The sequence below is a fragment of the Cololabis saira genome, chromosome 4 (genome assembly GCF_033807715.1).
Source record: "Cololabis saira isolate AMF1-May2022 chromosome 4, fColSai1.1, whole genome shotgun sequence".
NCBI lineage: Eukaryota > Metazoa > Chordata > Actinopteri > Beloniformes > Belonidae > Cololabis > Cololabis saira.
In genome coordinates, this window is record NC_084590.1 from 30337040 (window position 1) to 30356347 (window position 19308).

Here is a 19308-nt window from a genome sequence, read left to right on the forward strand (position 1 = left end):
ACCCCCCATCTTCAGACAATTTCAAATGTTTATAAAAGTTGTCACTATATCAAAATAAAAAAGACTTAAAAAGAAAAACATGAGCACACATTTGGAAACAATGTAGGAACATTTCATCTTTATTCTTGCTTTTCATTGGAAACTACATGGAAAATGTCTCGTATGCCGAATGTTTGCTTAAAGTGACGTTCAGCGTGTCTCCTGCCAAAGGTCTCGGAGATATGGACTGCATCACGCAACGCTTACGTGGCTTTATTAATAACCAGGAGGACGGCAACTTTTCTTCACTGAACAGAGCCAGTTTTTAATGCTAATTTTAACGTTAATTAAGCATTACTTTTAAAAGACTGATGGCTAAAAACTAACTATTATCTGTTCCTATTCTTTGTCAGGTTTATTAACAAAAAGCAAAACAAAAAAAGCCAATGTTTCGTAAAACTGATGTTAGCCAAGGGCCGTATTCAAACATAGAAATGTTGCTCCTGATATTCAAAATACACTTTCCAAAAAAGTTGGCATTTGATCCCTTATGTAGAAAGAGGCTGAGATGGGTTTGTTTCTCTCTTTAAAATACTGGTGTGGAATTAATATTAATTAATAATTTTGTATTTCCTCTCACATGAAAAAGCAAATAAACAAAAACCAAACATTTGAACTGAGATACAGTTAAGTTTGTTGTGTTTTTTTTCCCAGTGAATCAATTGCAATTTCTTCATGTACAAAAACAAACATGTTTTAATTAAATACTTCCAAAAAGTAGGCAAACAAACAATTTCCATTTTGTTCTTGTTGTTTTTAGTTTCTATTGCATTTGAATATCATATTGTGTTATCCACAGCATAAAAAGGCATTAACCTACATCTTTAGTTACATTGTTTCTATCATTCACACATGGCATTTTAAACAATAAACTTTAAAGTGCTTTTTTTTTCAAATAACCTTCCCTTCAACCAGTCCAGCAAACACTGAGACAATACCTGCGACCTTCTACAGGACGGTGGAATTTGTCACACACACACACACGTTCTCATTTTACACATAAACACTCGATCCCAGGCGTGAGCAGGCAAAGGTTTAACCCAGAAGTTCACGTACTCTGTCCTTTAGATGAATTAAGTGTAAAGGCTGACTGGGTCCGTTGTTTGTTATCCGTCTTCTGCCTTTCCTGGGTAGTTTGTTCAACAGCCGTTGGCGCATGTGGTTTTCATCCCGGTCAGCACTGGTTCGAGTCAGGCACACACACAGACACACACACAAACACAGTTCTTCCAACCCTGTCTGGACCACTTCTTGTCTCAGGTGTGAGTCGTGTAATTCAGTCCCACGGTGAGCGTAACGCAAAGAAAAGCTTTGTGTATTCCATTTTCGGCACTGAAAACTGATACTCCCATAACGCATGTTAATTACCAGAAACATTCATACTTTCAGTGATTCTGCTGCACTACAATTTTGAAAAAAGTTCTTTTTTATTTCTAAATAAGCCAGATAAAGCCCCGACATACTTTGTGAACTCTACTTAGTGTGCTATATAGAGTAAAAGTATAGTGTGGAGTGGTGTGTCTGTGCTGATTATGACTTTGGAGCGGATCGCTGTAATGTTTAGGGTTAGACCTTGAGCATGGACTGAATACACAAGTGCCACGGGGCAACGTTCCTCTGCATTATTCATTCAATGTTTTGTCAAGGCCTGTTTCTGCTCTGTCTTTAACACTAACCGCACGTACAATCTAGCTCACATCATGAGACAAGAGGTCTGCATCACATACAAGTGGGAATAGGAAGTTCTGGGGGGACTGATTTCCACTGCTAGTGCCCCTTTACCCCCAAACATCTGCCCTCATTGATTCCTCTTTCATGCTCCATGGGATTTAGTTGATTTAAATTTAATTGAAAATTACACCAGAGCAGAGTAAAACATAGAAGTAACATCGTAACGTCACCGATAACTGAGCAGGCAAAACTGCAAAAACAACAGTCTTTAAGAGTCTTTTTTTTAGGCGGCGGTCTTCAAAGCTGATTCAGAGAGACGTCAAGGTCTTCTTTTGCCTCGACTCACGAGTCTGATCTCACCTTTGCCGTACAAGCCGGTCAGTCCACTGTGCTCTATATTTACGCCACATCTTTGATCAGCAGCCCAATCTGTACGTCACAGCCTGTGACGCGACTAACAGCTGACACTCTGCAGAGAGTGGCGTGGCGCTGCAGCAGTGAGCGACAGCCAAACTGTGTCTCCCTCTGATGGCGTCATCCAGCAGGTCTGGAAGGCACGTAGTACTTTGAGAGTGCTCTCCGCTCACGGGAGGAGTTTTATGTCCTGCTGCTTTGAGTGACAGGCACTTGAACCCCTTTCTGTCCTGCGGCTGTGGACAGAAACACGACAAAATTATTAGTCATGTAAAATTACACCAAAAAAATATCAAACAAGATGGGAAGGTGAAACTGATTTAGAAGGGACTTACCTAATCTGTACTTCTCTTTAGCCTCTGTTCTCTCTTTGGCATCAAAGTACCAGACTGTGATAGCATAGCTGCAAGACACAAGACAAAGAGAAATAAGACTCCGAGCTTAAATATTTTACAAAGTGTCAATCTGATTGGGTTTTTCTTGGTTCCACTTTTAACGATCTGGGGCCTCATCTATAAAGCTTGCTTGCGCAGAAAAAGCGCCTGAAAGTTGCGGAAGCCACCTTCTACGCAAATCCTCGGATCTAAAAAGAAAAAACTAACCGAAAAATCTGCTTATCTTTACGGCAACCCTGACCCTCCCGTAAGAATTTACTTAAGACACGGGGAACTGGCGACGCAGGCTGTGAGGTGGTGAAATGAAGCCAGATTCATGTCATACTCTTAATAATGTCATCACACATCACAACATATGTCAGACTTAAAATAATAAAATAATAAAATATAATAAAATAGCGCTGATCGTGTCCTCTGTGTGTGAAGCTGTCAGTCAGGACTCTGCTGCTGCTGCTGCAGCCTCCTCTGCACCGCTTTAGGACAGAACAAATGAGGGGCTGCGTTTAGGGAGCCCCACGGAGCCCCTCATTTCTTCCCTAAAGGGACACAGATTTTTTTTCATATATATGAGTTGTGCGCGCGCGTGAAACCTTTAGGTGCTGCTTGTATATGGTGCCTAAATTAGGGTCCCGCGTTAAAACGACGCAGAGCCTACGGCGTAGGGTACACGGCGACGCGCACCTACGCCGTAGGCTTTGCGTCGGTGACGCAGAACCATATACCCGCCCTGAGCAGCTCTGAGGGGAGACGGGGGAGGAGGAGGGGGAGCGGGGGGTGAAGCGGGGCTGCGGGGCCGTTTTCATATCGCTTTCATACAGTGTCTTGATAATTTGCAATTTAAGGCTGATCCTACCGTTAGTTTTTAAACTGTAAAAAGTAAGGGGAAAAAAAACATGATTTTGAAAAGACGGGGGGACGTGTGTCCCCCTGTTGCGCCGGGGAACTCATGGCGTTTAGCGCAGCAACGGCGTGCTGCCACTCACTCGCTTTATTTTATTGTATACTATTTATATACTTATTCTAACTTTTACTGTGACCACCAAATAATGTGGTTTTTCTGCCTCCACATCATCTACAACATTTAGGTCTCCGTGAAAGTCAGTGTCACGGTGGCTGCTACTTCTAATTCATTCTGACGCACTAACAGGCTGCAGGAAGCCACTGCGCATGCTCAGCAGGCTCATCCATATGCATTTATGGGCGTGTACAGGGCGGGGATTCAGCTACGCAGCCTTCCAGCTGGACTGTGATTCATGAAGGAACGTTGCGTGCAAATCTGCGTGCACATGGTTTTATTGATCCGGATTTTTTTTTGCGCCCGGCATTTTCGGCTTTTGAGCGTACGTGCACTTTTAGTATGACTCCTACGCACTCCATTTTAAATGAGGTCGCTGACCTGCTGATTTTGATCGTAGCTACTTCTGATTTTCTTTCTAAGAAACACTTCACACGGTGACATAATTAACCGCTAAAAGAGAGCAAAAGCAGCAGGCTGTGTCCTCTTCAAGCCTTTTGTCCAGTCCCTTAGCCTTTGTTAGGTTCATATCGGTGCCTGATCTCACAAGCGTGATGCTCTTAGGTGTTGGATTAAGTTAGATGTCCCAAGTATTCTGGTTGTGCCTCCTTTAGGGGTGATTTTAATTTATTTATATTTGTGTTGGCTTAAATACTGTAAAGATTTGCTACAATTGAGTATTCTGTATTCCCCGGGGTAGGACAGCATGGACAGCATGCTCTGTGGGTATAAGCAGACTGATTAAGTGGTTAGCTGATTAATCAGTCTGTGGTCATTAGTGGTCATTTTTTAGGTATTACCACTAGCCAGCACCTGAGAATATTCACCAGACAGCCCCATGTTGTCAAACACCTGACACTGCCCTTATTTTGTTTAGTACATTCAATTGTAAAACTCATTTAATAAAAAGTTATATAATTACAGCATTTAAAAAAAAAAGTTGTATGTAGAGAAAATAATAATCTCTTTCTCGTTTTTTCAATTTTTTCCTTCTTTCTTTCTCTTTTTTTCATCTTTTCTTTCCTCTTTGTTCTTCTTTTTTTCTTTTTTCCTCTTTTGTTTTTTTTCTCTTTATTTCCCTCTTTTTTCAATTTTTTTCCTATTTTTCCACTTTTTTTCCTTTGTTCCTCTTTTTTTCATCTTTTCTTTCCTCTTTGTTTAATTTTTTTACTCTTTTCTTTTTTTTACATTTTTTCCAAATTTTTTCCTCTTTTTTCCTTATTTTCATAAAGCATCTTTCTACAAAGAAATGTATGTTTGACGTCTCATTTATTCATTCACACACGCACTAATACACTATTATTTTTTTAACTTAATGAATCAGTCAAAAAAAGGCCATCGGCTGCCCGGATTTCTAAGAACTGCCACTGGTCACAGCGGCTGCGTCCCCAGTGTGACATCTCACTGACTGTTTAAGAACAAAAAAATCAATCAGATTTATCAGCGACAACACAGACCTCCAATCAGAACTGACGGGGTGCAAACAGCTGCTTTTCCAAACACACAACCTGTGTCAGAAAAGTAGATATCACATGTGTCAGAAGTGTGATATCTACTTAGGTTTGGGTGTCATCAATCGGCAGTTTTAAGAACGGTCTAACAATGTCCGTCTTTGGTAAAAAAAAAAAAAATTGCCATCTTATTATATTTTAAACGTCACTATGAAATATTTTTTAAATTTAGAAAATAACAAATTTATGCAATGCAGCAAGGTCCAAAACGTCTGACTTTTTACACTAAAAGGTCAAACTAATCCCAGCCAGCACAGAGATAAGAGAGTTCAGCGTTAGACCATCCTGGGTAACAGATGTCCTAGACAGCTGAGGGTTAACTTCTACAGTTTCTCATCCCTCCTGTGGGGCTCCGTTGTTTATTCCTGTCTCTCATGTGTGTGGCTCTTCAGCACGAGCCCTGCTATCGAACCTTCCTCTCCTGTCCCTCCCACCGACCTCCTCAGGAAACACATACTTCCTGCCCCAGGCTCCACCTCGCCCCCCAGCAGTCAGATGGAGAGAAAGGGAAGGGTAGATTTCACGTGATCTGGACATCAGTCTGTCTCTGCACAGAGCAGGCCTATCTCATACCAGGATCAATGAAACGCCAAGAGCTGTGGACCCTGCTTTCTCTACACAAATATCAAGTTTGCATCACGGTTTGATTGCTTGAATTTATGCGAAACCAAGCATCGCTGACACGGCTGTGGAGTCTGAGCGGGTTGAAGAGGAGAAAGCAGGAAACATGACGGAGAAGAGGAGAGTCAGTGGTGAAACACTAACATTCTTCACCTCATCTAATCTTTGACCATTTGTAATAAGCCTTTTCTCCACTATTGGGCATGTTAATAACAATATATATTTACTTGATAGGCCAACCCTTATGATTTTTCCCTTTTAGTATGATAACACACAATAGCACAGTTCTTCCAACTGTGCTATTAACCCAGTATGAATTACTGACCGAGTGGCGTAGGCGGGCTTGACTTCGTGTGGGTTCCTGCGGTCGGACCAGAAGATGAGCAGCCTGTCAAACAGAGGCTCGATGTTGGCTACTACATTTTTGCCTTCAGGATAGATCTGCAGCAAACCTCCATGTTTCTACAAAGAAGCACACAACATGCAAAATCACATATTTGCAGAGTACATATTTACTACACCCTGCAGCGAAGAAAATGCATCATTAACAGAAATTCCCGTAAGTTCAAGGGGTCCAATCATTAGATTTAAGTCAAGTGACCTTATGTCAACTAACTCAAAGGTCTTTAGAGAGAAGCATAAGTTACAATTAAAGCACATAGTTGCATGTTTATCAACTGTTAGATACATGTTTGTTTTGAGGCTAAGTCGGACAAACATAATGCTTCTAAATTACAAAAAAAAAATGTTCTAAGTGAAGCTGACATTGATGATAAATGTACCTGGACATCCCAGTTCTTGTTCAGATAGTAGATACATGTGATGCAGCGTCCATCGCCATTTGGATTGTCGACGTGGCGGACGTACCCTGCCCCGTTACCTGGATAACAAGCAACCATGGCCTACAGACAGAAGAAATTAGAACATTAGTTGTGCATTTGAGAGCATCGAAACTCATCCTGAAGAGAAAAACGCACAGGTTTTGAAAACATATGCTGTTTCATTCAATTGTTTTCATTATCTATAAGAAAACGGTGTGTTCTTCAGTGATCCATATGATGGGTTCTTTGTGAAGCAGAGACAGGACCATGTTAATTATGTCTGAGTGGCTACAGCGTAAGAAATTAGATGAGACCAATTACCAATGAGGAATTTCATCCAGTACATGAAAACATGCAAAGGCCTCATCCGGTCCATTTTATGCCTTTCTATTCGAATAGTTAACATAAAATAACATTCAATATTGCGGTTTGTGAGCAGAGCTGAGAAATATGTCAGAGTTCAGCTGTTGTTCCTGGCTAAGAAACGATCTGCAGACACAGTATCCATTTTCAAACAATGGTCTCATGCTGGTATTTCCCCTGCTTGACGTCTGAGTGTTGGAGGCTACGAAGCAGGAGCGAGCTGCCTCCTCTAGGGACTCGGAGGGAACTGAGACTTGCGTGAAAGCTCTTGGGTCAATGCACATTCCAGACAAGGTTAACCACGAGACCATGTGCCAGTAAATGTTGTGCAAGTTAAATGACAGAACCGCACTGCCATCAACGCGAGCCGACTATGAGCCCGTGTCAGAGTGACACAGCGGTGTGATTCAGGGGAACCTGCTCAGGTTTCACAGGACATTGAATTATTTCCAAGCTGTTGCTTCTACTTGTCTTAAGCTTTTACTTTTAACCTTCTCAGTAGAGCGAAAAGAAAAAAAAAAAAAGAAGAAGGTTGACATCTGATGCTGACTCACATCAATTTTTGCTGGCAGAAAGCGATTCTGGGTGTGGATACAGTTGGGAGCAAAAGACTGTGATAAATTATCTCCTCAAGTCGACAACCAAAGAAAATAATGTCAGTGTCTTGACTTACACTGTTCCGCATGAAAAGTAAAGTCTGCAGCCAGTGCATCACTTCTGTTCAGCTCTGGGACACTATCACTCATGACTAACAGGTTCTGCACTGATGCAGTATCGATTTAACTTGCCTGACGCTACCATTTAAGTTCTAGTACGACAGCGTGAGAGCCTTAGCCCTCAGGAAACACAAACACACCTTTTCCTGTGTTCTGCGAAACTCAAAAGCCACGCTTTGTGTCGGGGAGCCTCAGTCAGGGCGCACGCTACCCTCCTCCTACTTTTATGGCGCTTCCCTCCTCATTCACACCCAAGTGAGCTCGGTCATGTTGCATGTGACTGTGGCCACCATTGTCCGCCTTCATTACTGGCCAACGCTCGCAGTCGGAGCTCATTAACCTCTGGACCTCTTCCTCCTGGCTCCAACTAGCAACAAGCCCTTCTGCATCACAAAGACATTACTCACTGCAGACAAATAGAAAGAAACTTGGAAACTCACTGTAAAATATCACATGAGGTCAACTAATTGCATTGCGAAAAATACGTTATTTAGTTAGACTGGTGAAGTATTTCAGTCTGATTATTGCAGCCACACATTTGTCTGGTCTTTGCATTTGAGGTGGTGAGTGACTATTAGCAGCAGTTCAATTAAACTTACAAAAACAAAAAAACGATTCGGTTCTCAATCTGGGTGTCCAGATTTATTTAATTTACTTTTCTTTTGGGTTGTGTTCTTTTGCATTTAGCCAACAGCAATATTCAGTGGTCTTACTAGTGGCGGCATGAACGTCACCGGCACCGGCATGTTTATGTTCATTTTAGCCCTTAAGAGGATGACAGCATGCAGAAGACCTCAGCTAGTTGGCAAATAAACTCCTTCTTCCTTGCATTTATTTTTAGAAAAGCAGATTTTTTTTCAATAGCATGCAATCAGCTTTCCATCTACAACACTTGTTGCAGGTTCTTCGTTTGCCCGAGGGGAGCTTGTGTGCCCCCTCTCGCTCCCTCACGGACGTACGGACATCACTCGCAGTGGGCCCCACCGGTATTGTCTATGTGTGCTTGTACAGCATAGAATACACACACACACACACACACACACACACACACACACACACACACACACACACACACACACACACACACACACACACACACACACACACACACACACACACACACACACACACACACACACACACACACACACACACACACACGAAAAGCTTTGATTATTATTTTCAAGGCTCAATAACACTGGTATTTTTGTGAAATATATAATATTCTATTTCGTGATATTGATATATGGTCACACAGAAGCAAGTAGGATGAAAGGATTATTTTAAAAAAAGAAAAAGATCACTGCTACAAAGTTCTGATGTTAAACAATGCCTCTACTATTTTTGGGGGAGAAAATGCTCAACATGCTGATTAGTCTTTAAGCCTCTAAACCTTGACATATGAAATAGCACAAAGAAAATACTTTTCTTTTTTTGTTTTGTTGTATATTGAAATTAAAAACACCCTTAATTTAGTTTCTAAATAATCATTTGGTATCATTATGAATACATTAAGCACTTTTATTTTTGTTTAAGTTTTTTATTGAAGTATGTTTAAGTATTTTTTGAAGATGGTGTTGCAAAGATCTTTGAAACTCATGTATTGAATATGATACATCTCGCATTAAAGTGTGAAAGATACTGTGCAAGCAAAACTGCCATGTTCCCTTTAATTTCCTGTTTTTCAGGTTAAAATAACTAAAAGAAAATATCGGATACGCTTTCCTGGAAACTTACTTGCTGACACTCCAAAATGATGAGTTATGGCAGGAAAAAGTACCAGACAGGAGCGGAGAGGAGTCTGCTGTAAGCAGACTGCTGTCACCCTCAAGTTCACATGTCACCCCGGTTTCTGATCAATATGCCAGACTGTTGACAGCTGATACGCTGATACTCTGCACAAGAGGGCCTGTTTCCCCACAAGACAAATGACAACTTGTTCTCTTCTTGGGGACAACAAAGATATACAAATGCCTTCAAAGGCTGATTACATGAGACAATCATCTTATTTATACTAGATAAAAATTAAAACATGAATATTGAAGTTTTAAATAGTTCAAGTGCTTTATAATATTAATGATTCATTATAACAACAGAAATAATTCAGTTGGATGAATATTCTGCAAAATCCTGATACTGAGTAGACACCGTTCATCTTTAAATTTCCTAACAAGCTTCCCTCAAGGATGAGTATGATTATTATTGGGTGTGCTTGTGTTAAAGGAAGTGCCTTTTTCCCAGAAATTAGCTGTTCCCAAACTGGTAACAGCTTCAAGAACTGCAATTAACCACAATTAACATGTAATACGCTATCCCACACAACCTAGCCCTAGCCTGAAGCCTAAACACATTAAACACACATAAACATACAGACTGTGTATATCAGAGCTTACACAAGACAGGCAGTGAATTTAGAAACGTTGATTTTATTATTAAACTACATTAAATGTTAAAAGGGAACTCAATGGAATTCAATGAGTGAATGATTTCTGGTTTCAGAGAAACTTCAGTGGATTTTCTGTGCCCAAGCAACAGAGGTGAAATAAATCTAACAAAGGAAATTGCTCCGAACTCCGACATTTGTGGAACTGTGAAACTGTAGTATTTTGACAAGAAAAATAACTTATTCAATTTTCTTATTTCACGCTTGTAGGCTAAAACAACACATCATTTCAGCTCTGCTTCTATTCAAGCCTCATGAGCTTGAGATAAAGAGAGGACCCAGATGCAGGCTGCAGGCAGGAGACAGGCAGATTAGGAACGAAGGATACGTTAATGGCTCTCGCAAAACAAAAGCACTGCGGGGCAGGAAATCCAAAAACAGTCAAACAAACAAAAAAATCTAACATAACTCCAAACGATGGGCTGACAAGCAACAGAACAAAAAACCAAGCTGGGGTAAACTGGCAGGCAAATGAACTGCTAGGAAAGATGATGGTCTTGCCAAGGACAAGACGAGAAAAACGGAAAAATATTTAAAAGGAGGCAGTCAAATATGAACTGCAGGTGAGATAAATCAGTAACTAAAGCTTTGTATAAATCAAGACCAAGAAACAAAAATTGGAACAGGGTACAGAATATAAAATTATATAAATATGAAAATGAAGAAATTACTGAAGAAGCACAGAATAAATGAGCTTAAATCAACCAAGACACATCTAGCAAAACTGGGAGATCTTAACAATAACATCTGAATTTCTAGACTGTGACATCAACATTTATAATATGGCTGGACTGCAAAATTACTTCTCGTTTTAATGCAATCTAAACAACATTATTGGACTGAATAAAACATTCAGAGTGGGTGATACCTGTTTTGGTGCCGTTTTACATGGAAACACGAGATGTGAATGGTGTATTTCAGAGCTCAAACTGGAAAAACAATTAAATCTCAATAAATCCCAATACTTGTGGTTATTTTAAATCGTGAACAACGCACAGGAAAAATGTGACAAAATGTTCTCTGCCCCTATGAGTCACTATTAACTGTCACTCTGACCACAGTGGTCTCATTATTTGAGTCACAACTGAACATTATAACAGTGCCGTGTAGGGACTGTGTGTGTCAATTTTTGTAGTCTACCTGTGCAAAATAAGTTGGCATTTTCTGAAAAAACATATAAATGAAATCACAATTAAATAAAATCTCAAATTTTTTAAGCTATATTTTTAGATTAACACCTTTTATTATAAACAACCTACACCTTTGAATGATTGTTAACAAGCACAAAGAACATGATGTAGGTATTAACGAGTTTACACAATGTTTACATCCCCTTCTTATCCTGGCCGTAATCTTTTAACTGAAGTTTATGTGGAAATTCACTGGATGATGGGCGCCATCTCTAAGATGTAGTAGACAGATGCTGCTGGCTATTTTGAATCCTTTCCAGCTAATTAGAAACTTGCCTGAGGTGAATTACTGAGTGCAGAATTCTGTACAAACATTGCATGCTAATATATCAGGATGTCTATACTATGAATATGAGAAACACTGATTTATGAAAATGTAAAAAAAAAAAAAAAAAAAAAGTGTAACATGTGAGTGTACTGCACCTTCTCCAGTGGTAACTCCTCAAACAGTGTTAAAATGCACTTTGTAAACAGCTGGCTTACTAGGCTCTATGGTAGAATGTTTTCCTTTTTCCTTTTTTCCTTAAATAAATCATGTGTTGTAATCACATTGCCAACAGAGAACCAACAATACTAAAGAGCAGTACATATTCTGCTACTGTAGGTGACAAACTACACCATACAAAGATAGACATTTTATTTTTGAGTAATTCTTTAAATCTATAAAGTGCCCAGTAGGAAGTTTCCCAGAACCCCTGACAGAGTCCCCACACTGCAGAGCAAATTAGCAGGAGAATCGAGAAACAACAATTCAATACATTAACAATTATGTTGTCATTATGTAAGAATTAGGGGAAAATCTATCTGATTCCCTTAGAAACCCCCATTTAATATCTGCAGGTCCTCTTAAATGAGTCTTGCATATAGTACTGTAACAGCTTAGCCAGTCGTACAACTCAGAGAAGGAGGAAAGCAACCAAATTCTGCAGTGTCTGTACAGACGCCCGGATGAGCCGTCCAGTGTGATGTGGCTTCTACGAGCCGTTCAGATTCTGCTCCTGTTGTGACGTCACGACAGGAGCGACGCGTGAAACCACGCCCACAACTAACTCCGCAGGCCGGAGCTTCCACCATTTTTTCGTAGCGGTGTATCGCGTCATTCGCGTCATCATGTCAGGCAGTCAATCAGCACAGTGCCTCATTATCATAACCTCCCCGCCCACTCAGAATCCCACATAGGGAAGGAGGTTAGAAACTGGGAAGATAAAGACATGGCTTAAGGCTGAATTAAGGTTCTGCGTCACACCAACGCAGAGCCCACGCCGCAGCCGTGATGCCGTCATGAACCCTTCTGACTTCTCCGTCACTCCATTTCGTCGCGGTGCAGTACCCCCCGCGGCCACTAGTTAGCGATCTTTTTCTGAATGGTTCATCCGACTTTTTCCGGTCACAGTAAATCAAAGAGATAAGGACAACTATTGTGCAAAAAAACAAAACAAAAAAAATCACATATAAATGAAGAAAATAGCCCTGAAAGTTCACGACTGCTTCAAACCGGAAACCGGAAATGCGTTGCTTCCAAGCGAACCAATCACAGGCCTCTCTGTCTGCGTGTGGTCTGCGTCGCCTCGACGCGTAGTTACAATTTTCACGAGGTGAACGTCAGTGACGGCGCAGGTGATGGCGTGTGGTCTGCGTGGAGGAAAACCACACGCCGTAGGCACGGCGCCATTTTGACGCAGAACCATACCTCAGCCTTAAGAGATTGAATTTCTAATTTATTTAGCAAAAACAATCAAAAGCTTGTTTTTTAAGACATTCAGGGCCTGTTTAAAATAGGTATTAGATGCCATAATAGGTCCCCTTTAACTTTGCAAACATTCTCTTTCATGACAGAGGTTCGGTACCCCTCCCATTCACAACCATTCCCACCAGTACAAAATGTACCAAAACCAATTACAACGGTAATGCGAGAACTCAGAGGAGCTTCCAAAAACCGCTATTCCAAACAATCAACTAATAACACCTTGTTTCGTGTTTTTAATCCAATACCAACAACAGTCATTCACCGGCGTCCCTAACCCACCACATACCATTCTGGATGTCTTCTGTCTGGTTCTTGCGCTACCTCTGTCACATGCTTCACTTCTCTGATGTGGTTGTGTAGGCAATTTAGACTGCATATGTTGCTACTGTCCCTGGAAATCAAAGCTGAATCCTGGAAAAAATATATTTTTTGTATCAAAGAGGAAACCAATTTGAATAGCTAACCAATTTAATACAATAACCCATGAAGGACAAACCAAAACCTAGCACTATAGACAACTATTCATGTTTTACTGACATAACATTTCTAATTGCTTAGAAAAAGAGGGTGAAGCAGCGTGTATTTAGTTGGTTGTGATCAATAACATCTTTTCTACATGTCTCTGAATCCTGCAAGCGAATATTATCTGGCAATTATCATGTTACAATCAATGTTTTATGTACCCTCAAGATAATTTGAATGTTAACTAAATTGATACCAAAATTTATCTGTTTTTCCCATCTATCCATAAATCTGTAAAAGCTATCTACCGGCTCTGGAGCTACACTGTTTTGGATAATGACTAGCTGCTGCCTGCATGGTGGCACTGCCGAGCTGTGGGTTGGACATCTAAGGGCACATTGCTGCATCTGACAAAATGCTGAAGCCTGTACTGCGTCGTTTATTCTCCCTCGCTCAACTATTGCGCACCGTTCCCCCGTTTCGTTTCCACTCTCACATCCAAGCCATCCCCACCCACTTCTTGTATCTCATTTTTGGGCTGACATGTTTCTCTTCCGTCTAAGAAAAGACTTACCCACAAAAAACCTGGATTCTGTTGACTGCATTACTGTTCCTTTTGTTAACCCTATAATGCCCACCCCTGTATGCCCTTACAACCTGAAGAACCAGGCTTCAGAAATACTACTCACCACTGCCGAGGCATTATGCTGGGCACTGCCAGCCCTTCTCTTTCTCTCCCCATCTCTTTCAGGCACAATGCACTACTCTAGTCTGTATGGGCCTGTTACCAAGGCAACGGCACGAAAATATTTTTGTCCAAGAAGCAAATAGAGTTGATAAGATGAAGGAGAAAGTGAGTGAAGGACAGGGCAAAGGAAAAAAAAAGGGGGGGGGGGGGGGGGGGTGACTAGCAAAGATGTGGTCAAAAAAGCCACTGACCTTCCATTTAACAATACTTTTGCCTAATCCTCTTTTTTTCCCATCACTTCCTTTTGCTCTCTCTCTCATGAACATAATAAATAGTCTAACATTTTAACCAAACCATCAGTTATTACCGTACTAAAAGCATGAATTAATAACGTACTGTGGAACACACTTATACAACATACATCCTGTAGACTGATGCTCTGAAATAAATAAATAATAATCAAAAAGAGCAAGAACTAGTACATCCCAGGCAACTAATTCTAGGACTTGGTGACCTAATACATGTACTTCTCTAAGCTGTATAACTACACACACTATCATAAAGGACTCCATTGATGGGATGTATAGAATCAGAGCTTCAAATGTGGCTCTAGTGTTAAATGAATTTAGCTGCTTCCTCTGCAAAAGTTAAATCAATTCATCATTGATTTGATAGATCAGATCCGTTTTGGTCATAATGGGAAGCTGTTAAATTTTCTTTAAAAAAATGAAAGAGGTCAACAAATGTGTTGACTGTTTTACACCATGAATTTCATTCTTTACAGAAATTAAAGCTATATACTGATCTGTTCAACTTTTATAGTCATGTCCCCAAACCTCTTTGTATCAGTATATTTCCTTACAGACTGGCATGACTCAGCTCTGAAAGCAGCATAGTCGTTTCAAGTTCAAGGTAGCAAAGGCCGCTGATGTGGCCTTGTTTAAACAATGCCTCAATCGTATGTAAATGACACAACCTGCACTGCTATGTGTGGTGTTGAACAGATGGGGGGAACAAGGCCTTTTAGGTCCATTCTTATGACAAACCATAGGACAAGCAATCTGGAGAGACACAAATTCACGTATGACCACAGATGAGTGGGTTCAGATCAGAAACTGAATGTAACAACTAAGCACTTTACTACACAGGTGTTCCACATGTTTCCTAATGTAGTTAAAAGTCTAATTTATAGCCCTGCTGTTTCAACAAACCCTGCAGACATAAACCTACTAGCAGTGGATAGCTTTTACCTGATTTCTCCTCAGGGAATAATACTGTGCTGGTGTGCCAAGTCAATTCTGGCATGAATCTAAAGCTCTCTGAGTCCAAAACAAAATATAATTATCTATTTTTTTTTTTTTTTTACTTCTTGCCACCCATTTTAAAAACTATTTCAGTTTGAATCATTTGGAGAAAATCTTATTTCTCTGTGTTTTTCACTATAAAGCAATGTTTTCTTTTTCATCTTACATGCAGCTCAGGCAGCATGAGATATCAGATAAAGGAAAGAAAAATAAACAAAAAAGGAGTCCCTTCTACCATGCCTGCGCCATGTTTGTGTGGTCAAAGTGATGGTACAAAATGCTGGTGGAGACTGATGGCAGTGGAGATACAGCTCCATATTTTTTTTTTTCTTGTATGGTATGAAGGCGGGAACAGGGGCAGCCACCTCATCCTCCATGTGCCAGAAACTCACATGGCTCATCTTTACATGGTACTTGTGGTGTGTGTGTGTGTGTGTGTGTGGGTGAGTGTGTGTGTGTGTGTGTGTGTGTGTGTGTGTGTGTGTGTGTGTGTGGGTGTGTGTGTGTGTGTGTGTGGGGGTGTGTGTGTGTGTGCGGGTGTGTTTGCCCACATGTCTACATTAAAGATGCAAGATAAAGCAGAGCAGACAAGACAGAACCAATAAGCCACAACCTTAATGATGTCATCAGACTGACGCTCCTACATTGGCTTATTCCGCTGGCTCTGATATGTAGCTTGAAAAACATCCCATCCACAGTCCCTCCCCTGCCTGTTTCTGCTCTCACCTTAGTGCGTCCATTGATGACACAGTTCCCCAGCTGTCCATTGGAAGCGCTGTACATGACGGCCTCATCAATGTGGGCCATCAGGGCCCCGATGTTCTTGCACCCGGGCTCCTGCCCCTCTACCCAGGCGATCTGGTCTCCCCGGATGCTCCGAGAGGGAATGCTCTTCTGGCTCACGAGCTGCCCACCCCGAAATTTCCCACTGCGATTCAGTATTTCCACTTCCTCCAGGACCTGGTCGCCCAACTGCGAACCCAGGAAGTCGTCCTTTACACAAATGCCGTAGTACTTCATGCAGGGGATGATGTACTGCTGGGCGATGCGCTCCGCCGACCAGCCAGTGCCCACCGGAGGCCCGGAGGCCGGGATGGCGTCCATCCCGCAGGAGGAGGTCCGGCTGGGTGCGGCCGCCGAGTCCGAAGATGACAAGTGATGTCCGCCGTGATGGTTGGAATGAGAGGTTGCGAGGTTGGGGTTGCCACCATTGAAAGCAACCGTGAGCGGGGCAACGGCTCGTCCCAGCCTGTAGACCTCCGACGAACCGTTGGGAGCAGATCCATCCGACAATTTCCTACGCTTAAAGTCCGACTCTCTCTGCGCCAAAACCTGCTCCATAGAGCTCCCTAACCCCAGTGACCCCACCGTGTGACCGTTGAGCATTTCTGACCCTATGTCCCGGTTCTCCCCACCCCTCCTTTTTTGTTGTTGCGCCTGTTTGACTTTCAGGTCGCCATTGATCCTCCTCATTACTGAAGAGCAGTTGTCATAAGCAGTCCTGTCCCCGTTCTCCATCAGACAGCCCCTGCTGGCCAGGAGGGGGTGCACAGCCACCAACCCGTTCACTGGCGGGCAGTAACCATGAGGCTGCAGGGCTGAACCCCCAGCCTGGTTCCCCTCCACGCCGGCTGAGGGGGGGCCCATCTCGCCGCTGCAGAGCAGCACGCCGCCTTTGGGCTGCCTGGCCGGGGCGGCGGTGCCCGGGGGGGCCGGTGCGCCCGGGGCCGCCAGCAGCCCCGCGGCCGCCGCGCTGCCCACCGGCACCGCGCACAGCCCGTTCAGACCCATTCCTGCCGGGGACGAGAGGCGAGAGGAGAGCTGGAGCTGCTGCTGCTGCTGCTGCTGCTGCTGCTGGTGGGTGGCGGTCCTCCTTCCCTCTGGCGAGTCTGAGTACACTGTGGGTTCGCGGGAACTGGAGCTCGGCTTTATAAGGTCCGTCCGTCCCAAACTCTCCATTGGATCTCGTCCTGAGCTGGATGCGCACGTACCTCACGTCCGCGCCTCATTTTCTCGCCGAGCCGCTGCTGCTTTCTCTGACGTAGCGGAGCCCTGCTGCCACGGCCACGGGAACTCTCATGTCCCACTGCTCTGCTGCTCACAATACTCGCGCTTTATCACAGTCTAACACGGAGTGTTTGTTCCTGCAAGTCTTTTAGACATTTTCAGACATGGACGGGGATCTGTGGAGAGTAAAAGGATACACTTAAAGGCTATAATTAGAATAGCAGGAACCACCTGCTTCAATGAGCAGAAGTAAATATCCTCAAATATTTTATGATATAAGTATCAAACGCCTGCTAAGAGGTATATATATATTATATATATATAGGTTATATATATATATATATATATATATATATATATATATATATATATATATATACACACACACACACAGTATGCATATATATATATATATATATATATATATATATATATATATATATATATATATATATATATATACACATACACAAACAGTATGCATATATATATATATATATATATACACACACACACATATATATATATATATATATATATATATATATATATATATATATATATATATATATATATATATATATATAGTGTACAGTATAACATGAAAATATCTCATCTCTATCGATGTTATTTGTTACTGATTTTAAAAATGTACAATAAGCGGAAGGCTGTACGTTTGGACGTATTTCATCCTAAAAACCATAGCAACCAGACTCCCCCAAACCAACATGATAATGTTCAGCCTTCAAACCTAAATTGGGCTTTTATTATGTGTTTCTGTTCAAACGTGCAAGGGAAGAATAAGGCTAGTAATACCTCTTTTATTTCCCTTAATACAAGTGTATCGAAAAAATGTAAGAATTAGAGTAGAAAATAAATAAATATAAGCGTTCATATGTGTCTGAAGAGTACAGTTGATTATACATTAATGCACGTAGTTTTTGTCTTTGTCTGACATCAAACACCAACTTAGCAGCCTCTTAGTTTTGCCCCCCTTAAAAAAAAATGAGCATCAAATATTTCTACTTTGTTGACAAACGTTTTTTTTTTTTTTTGAATGAAAAGTAATTTACATAGGTGGCAAATGAGGCGAGGAAAGCATGTGCATATGTCCTGCTTACCTCCAGCAGCCGCACGGCGATGCACATTCTCCGCGAGCGTACGTGACGGGCTGTGAGTACGCATGTTATTTCCGGGATTGTCTTGCCCGCTTGTTCGTCCCATCCAATTTTTTGTGTCGGGTTATAAATAATATTATGGCGGTGACGGCGGCCGACGCCGCTCTATCAGAGCCAGAGCCACCCGGGGGGGCGAGGAGGAGGGAGATGCTCTGAGCCGCGCCGGGTCCCCCTCGATCACCCAAACCAGCCCTGGCTGCTGCTGTTGTGAGCGCCCCCCGCCTCAAGCCTCAACCATGGTTCCGCGTTAAATCGACGCAGAGCTTACGCCGTAGGTACGGCGTAGCCTACGCGGCGACGCGCACCGTAGGTTCTGCGTTGGTGTAACGCGGAACCATAAATCAGCCTTCAGTCTTCCTCCTCCTCCTCCTCCTTCTTGCACAGCCTTGTTTCTCTGCTCCCGCCTGTTGTTTGCATTCAGACTACAGAAGCCACGTGACCTGCTACTACCAACGAACCTACCTTGCAGCTTAGTTTAGTTTAGTTTAGTTTATTTGTTTTCACATATAAAAAAACATTTGTAACACAATATAAAAGTAGAAAGAAATGTGAAGGAGAAAGCCTAAAAACCCTCCAGGGGCTTGAGAAGTGGCTTTCTCCATTTACATACATCCAGAGCATTGGAAAGCAGATACAATTTAGGGGGGGGCAGTAAAACTAAATACAGAAACATTAAACAAAAATCAATAAAAATGATAAGATTGGGTACACCTGGTTAAGTTG

The 19308-nt window shown here is 42.0% G+C and overlaps 1 protein-coding gene across 1 annotated transcript; it reads right to left on the reverse strand.

The window, feature by feature from the left end:
* Positions 1-1010: 1010 nt before the first annotated feature.
* On the reverse strand, positions 1011-18798 carry egln2 (egl-9 family hypoxia-inducible factor 2). Its single transcript, XM_061719383.1, has 6 exons — positions 18529-18798; positions 16127-17583; positions 6449-6568; positions 5992-6128; positions 2460-2527; positions 1011-2360 (listed from the first exon to the last, which is right to left on the reverse strand). Exons 2-6 carry the CDS (start codon positions 17357-17359, stop codon positions 2308-2310), a joined length of 1611 nt encoding a protein of 536 aa, XP_061575367.1. The 5' UTR covers positions 17360-17583; positions 18529-18798; the 3' UTR covers positions 1011-2307.
* Positions 18799-19308: the final 510 nt, after the last annotated feature.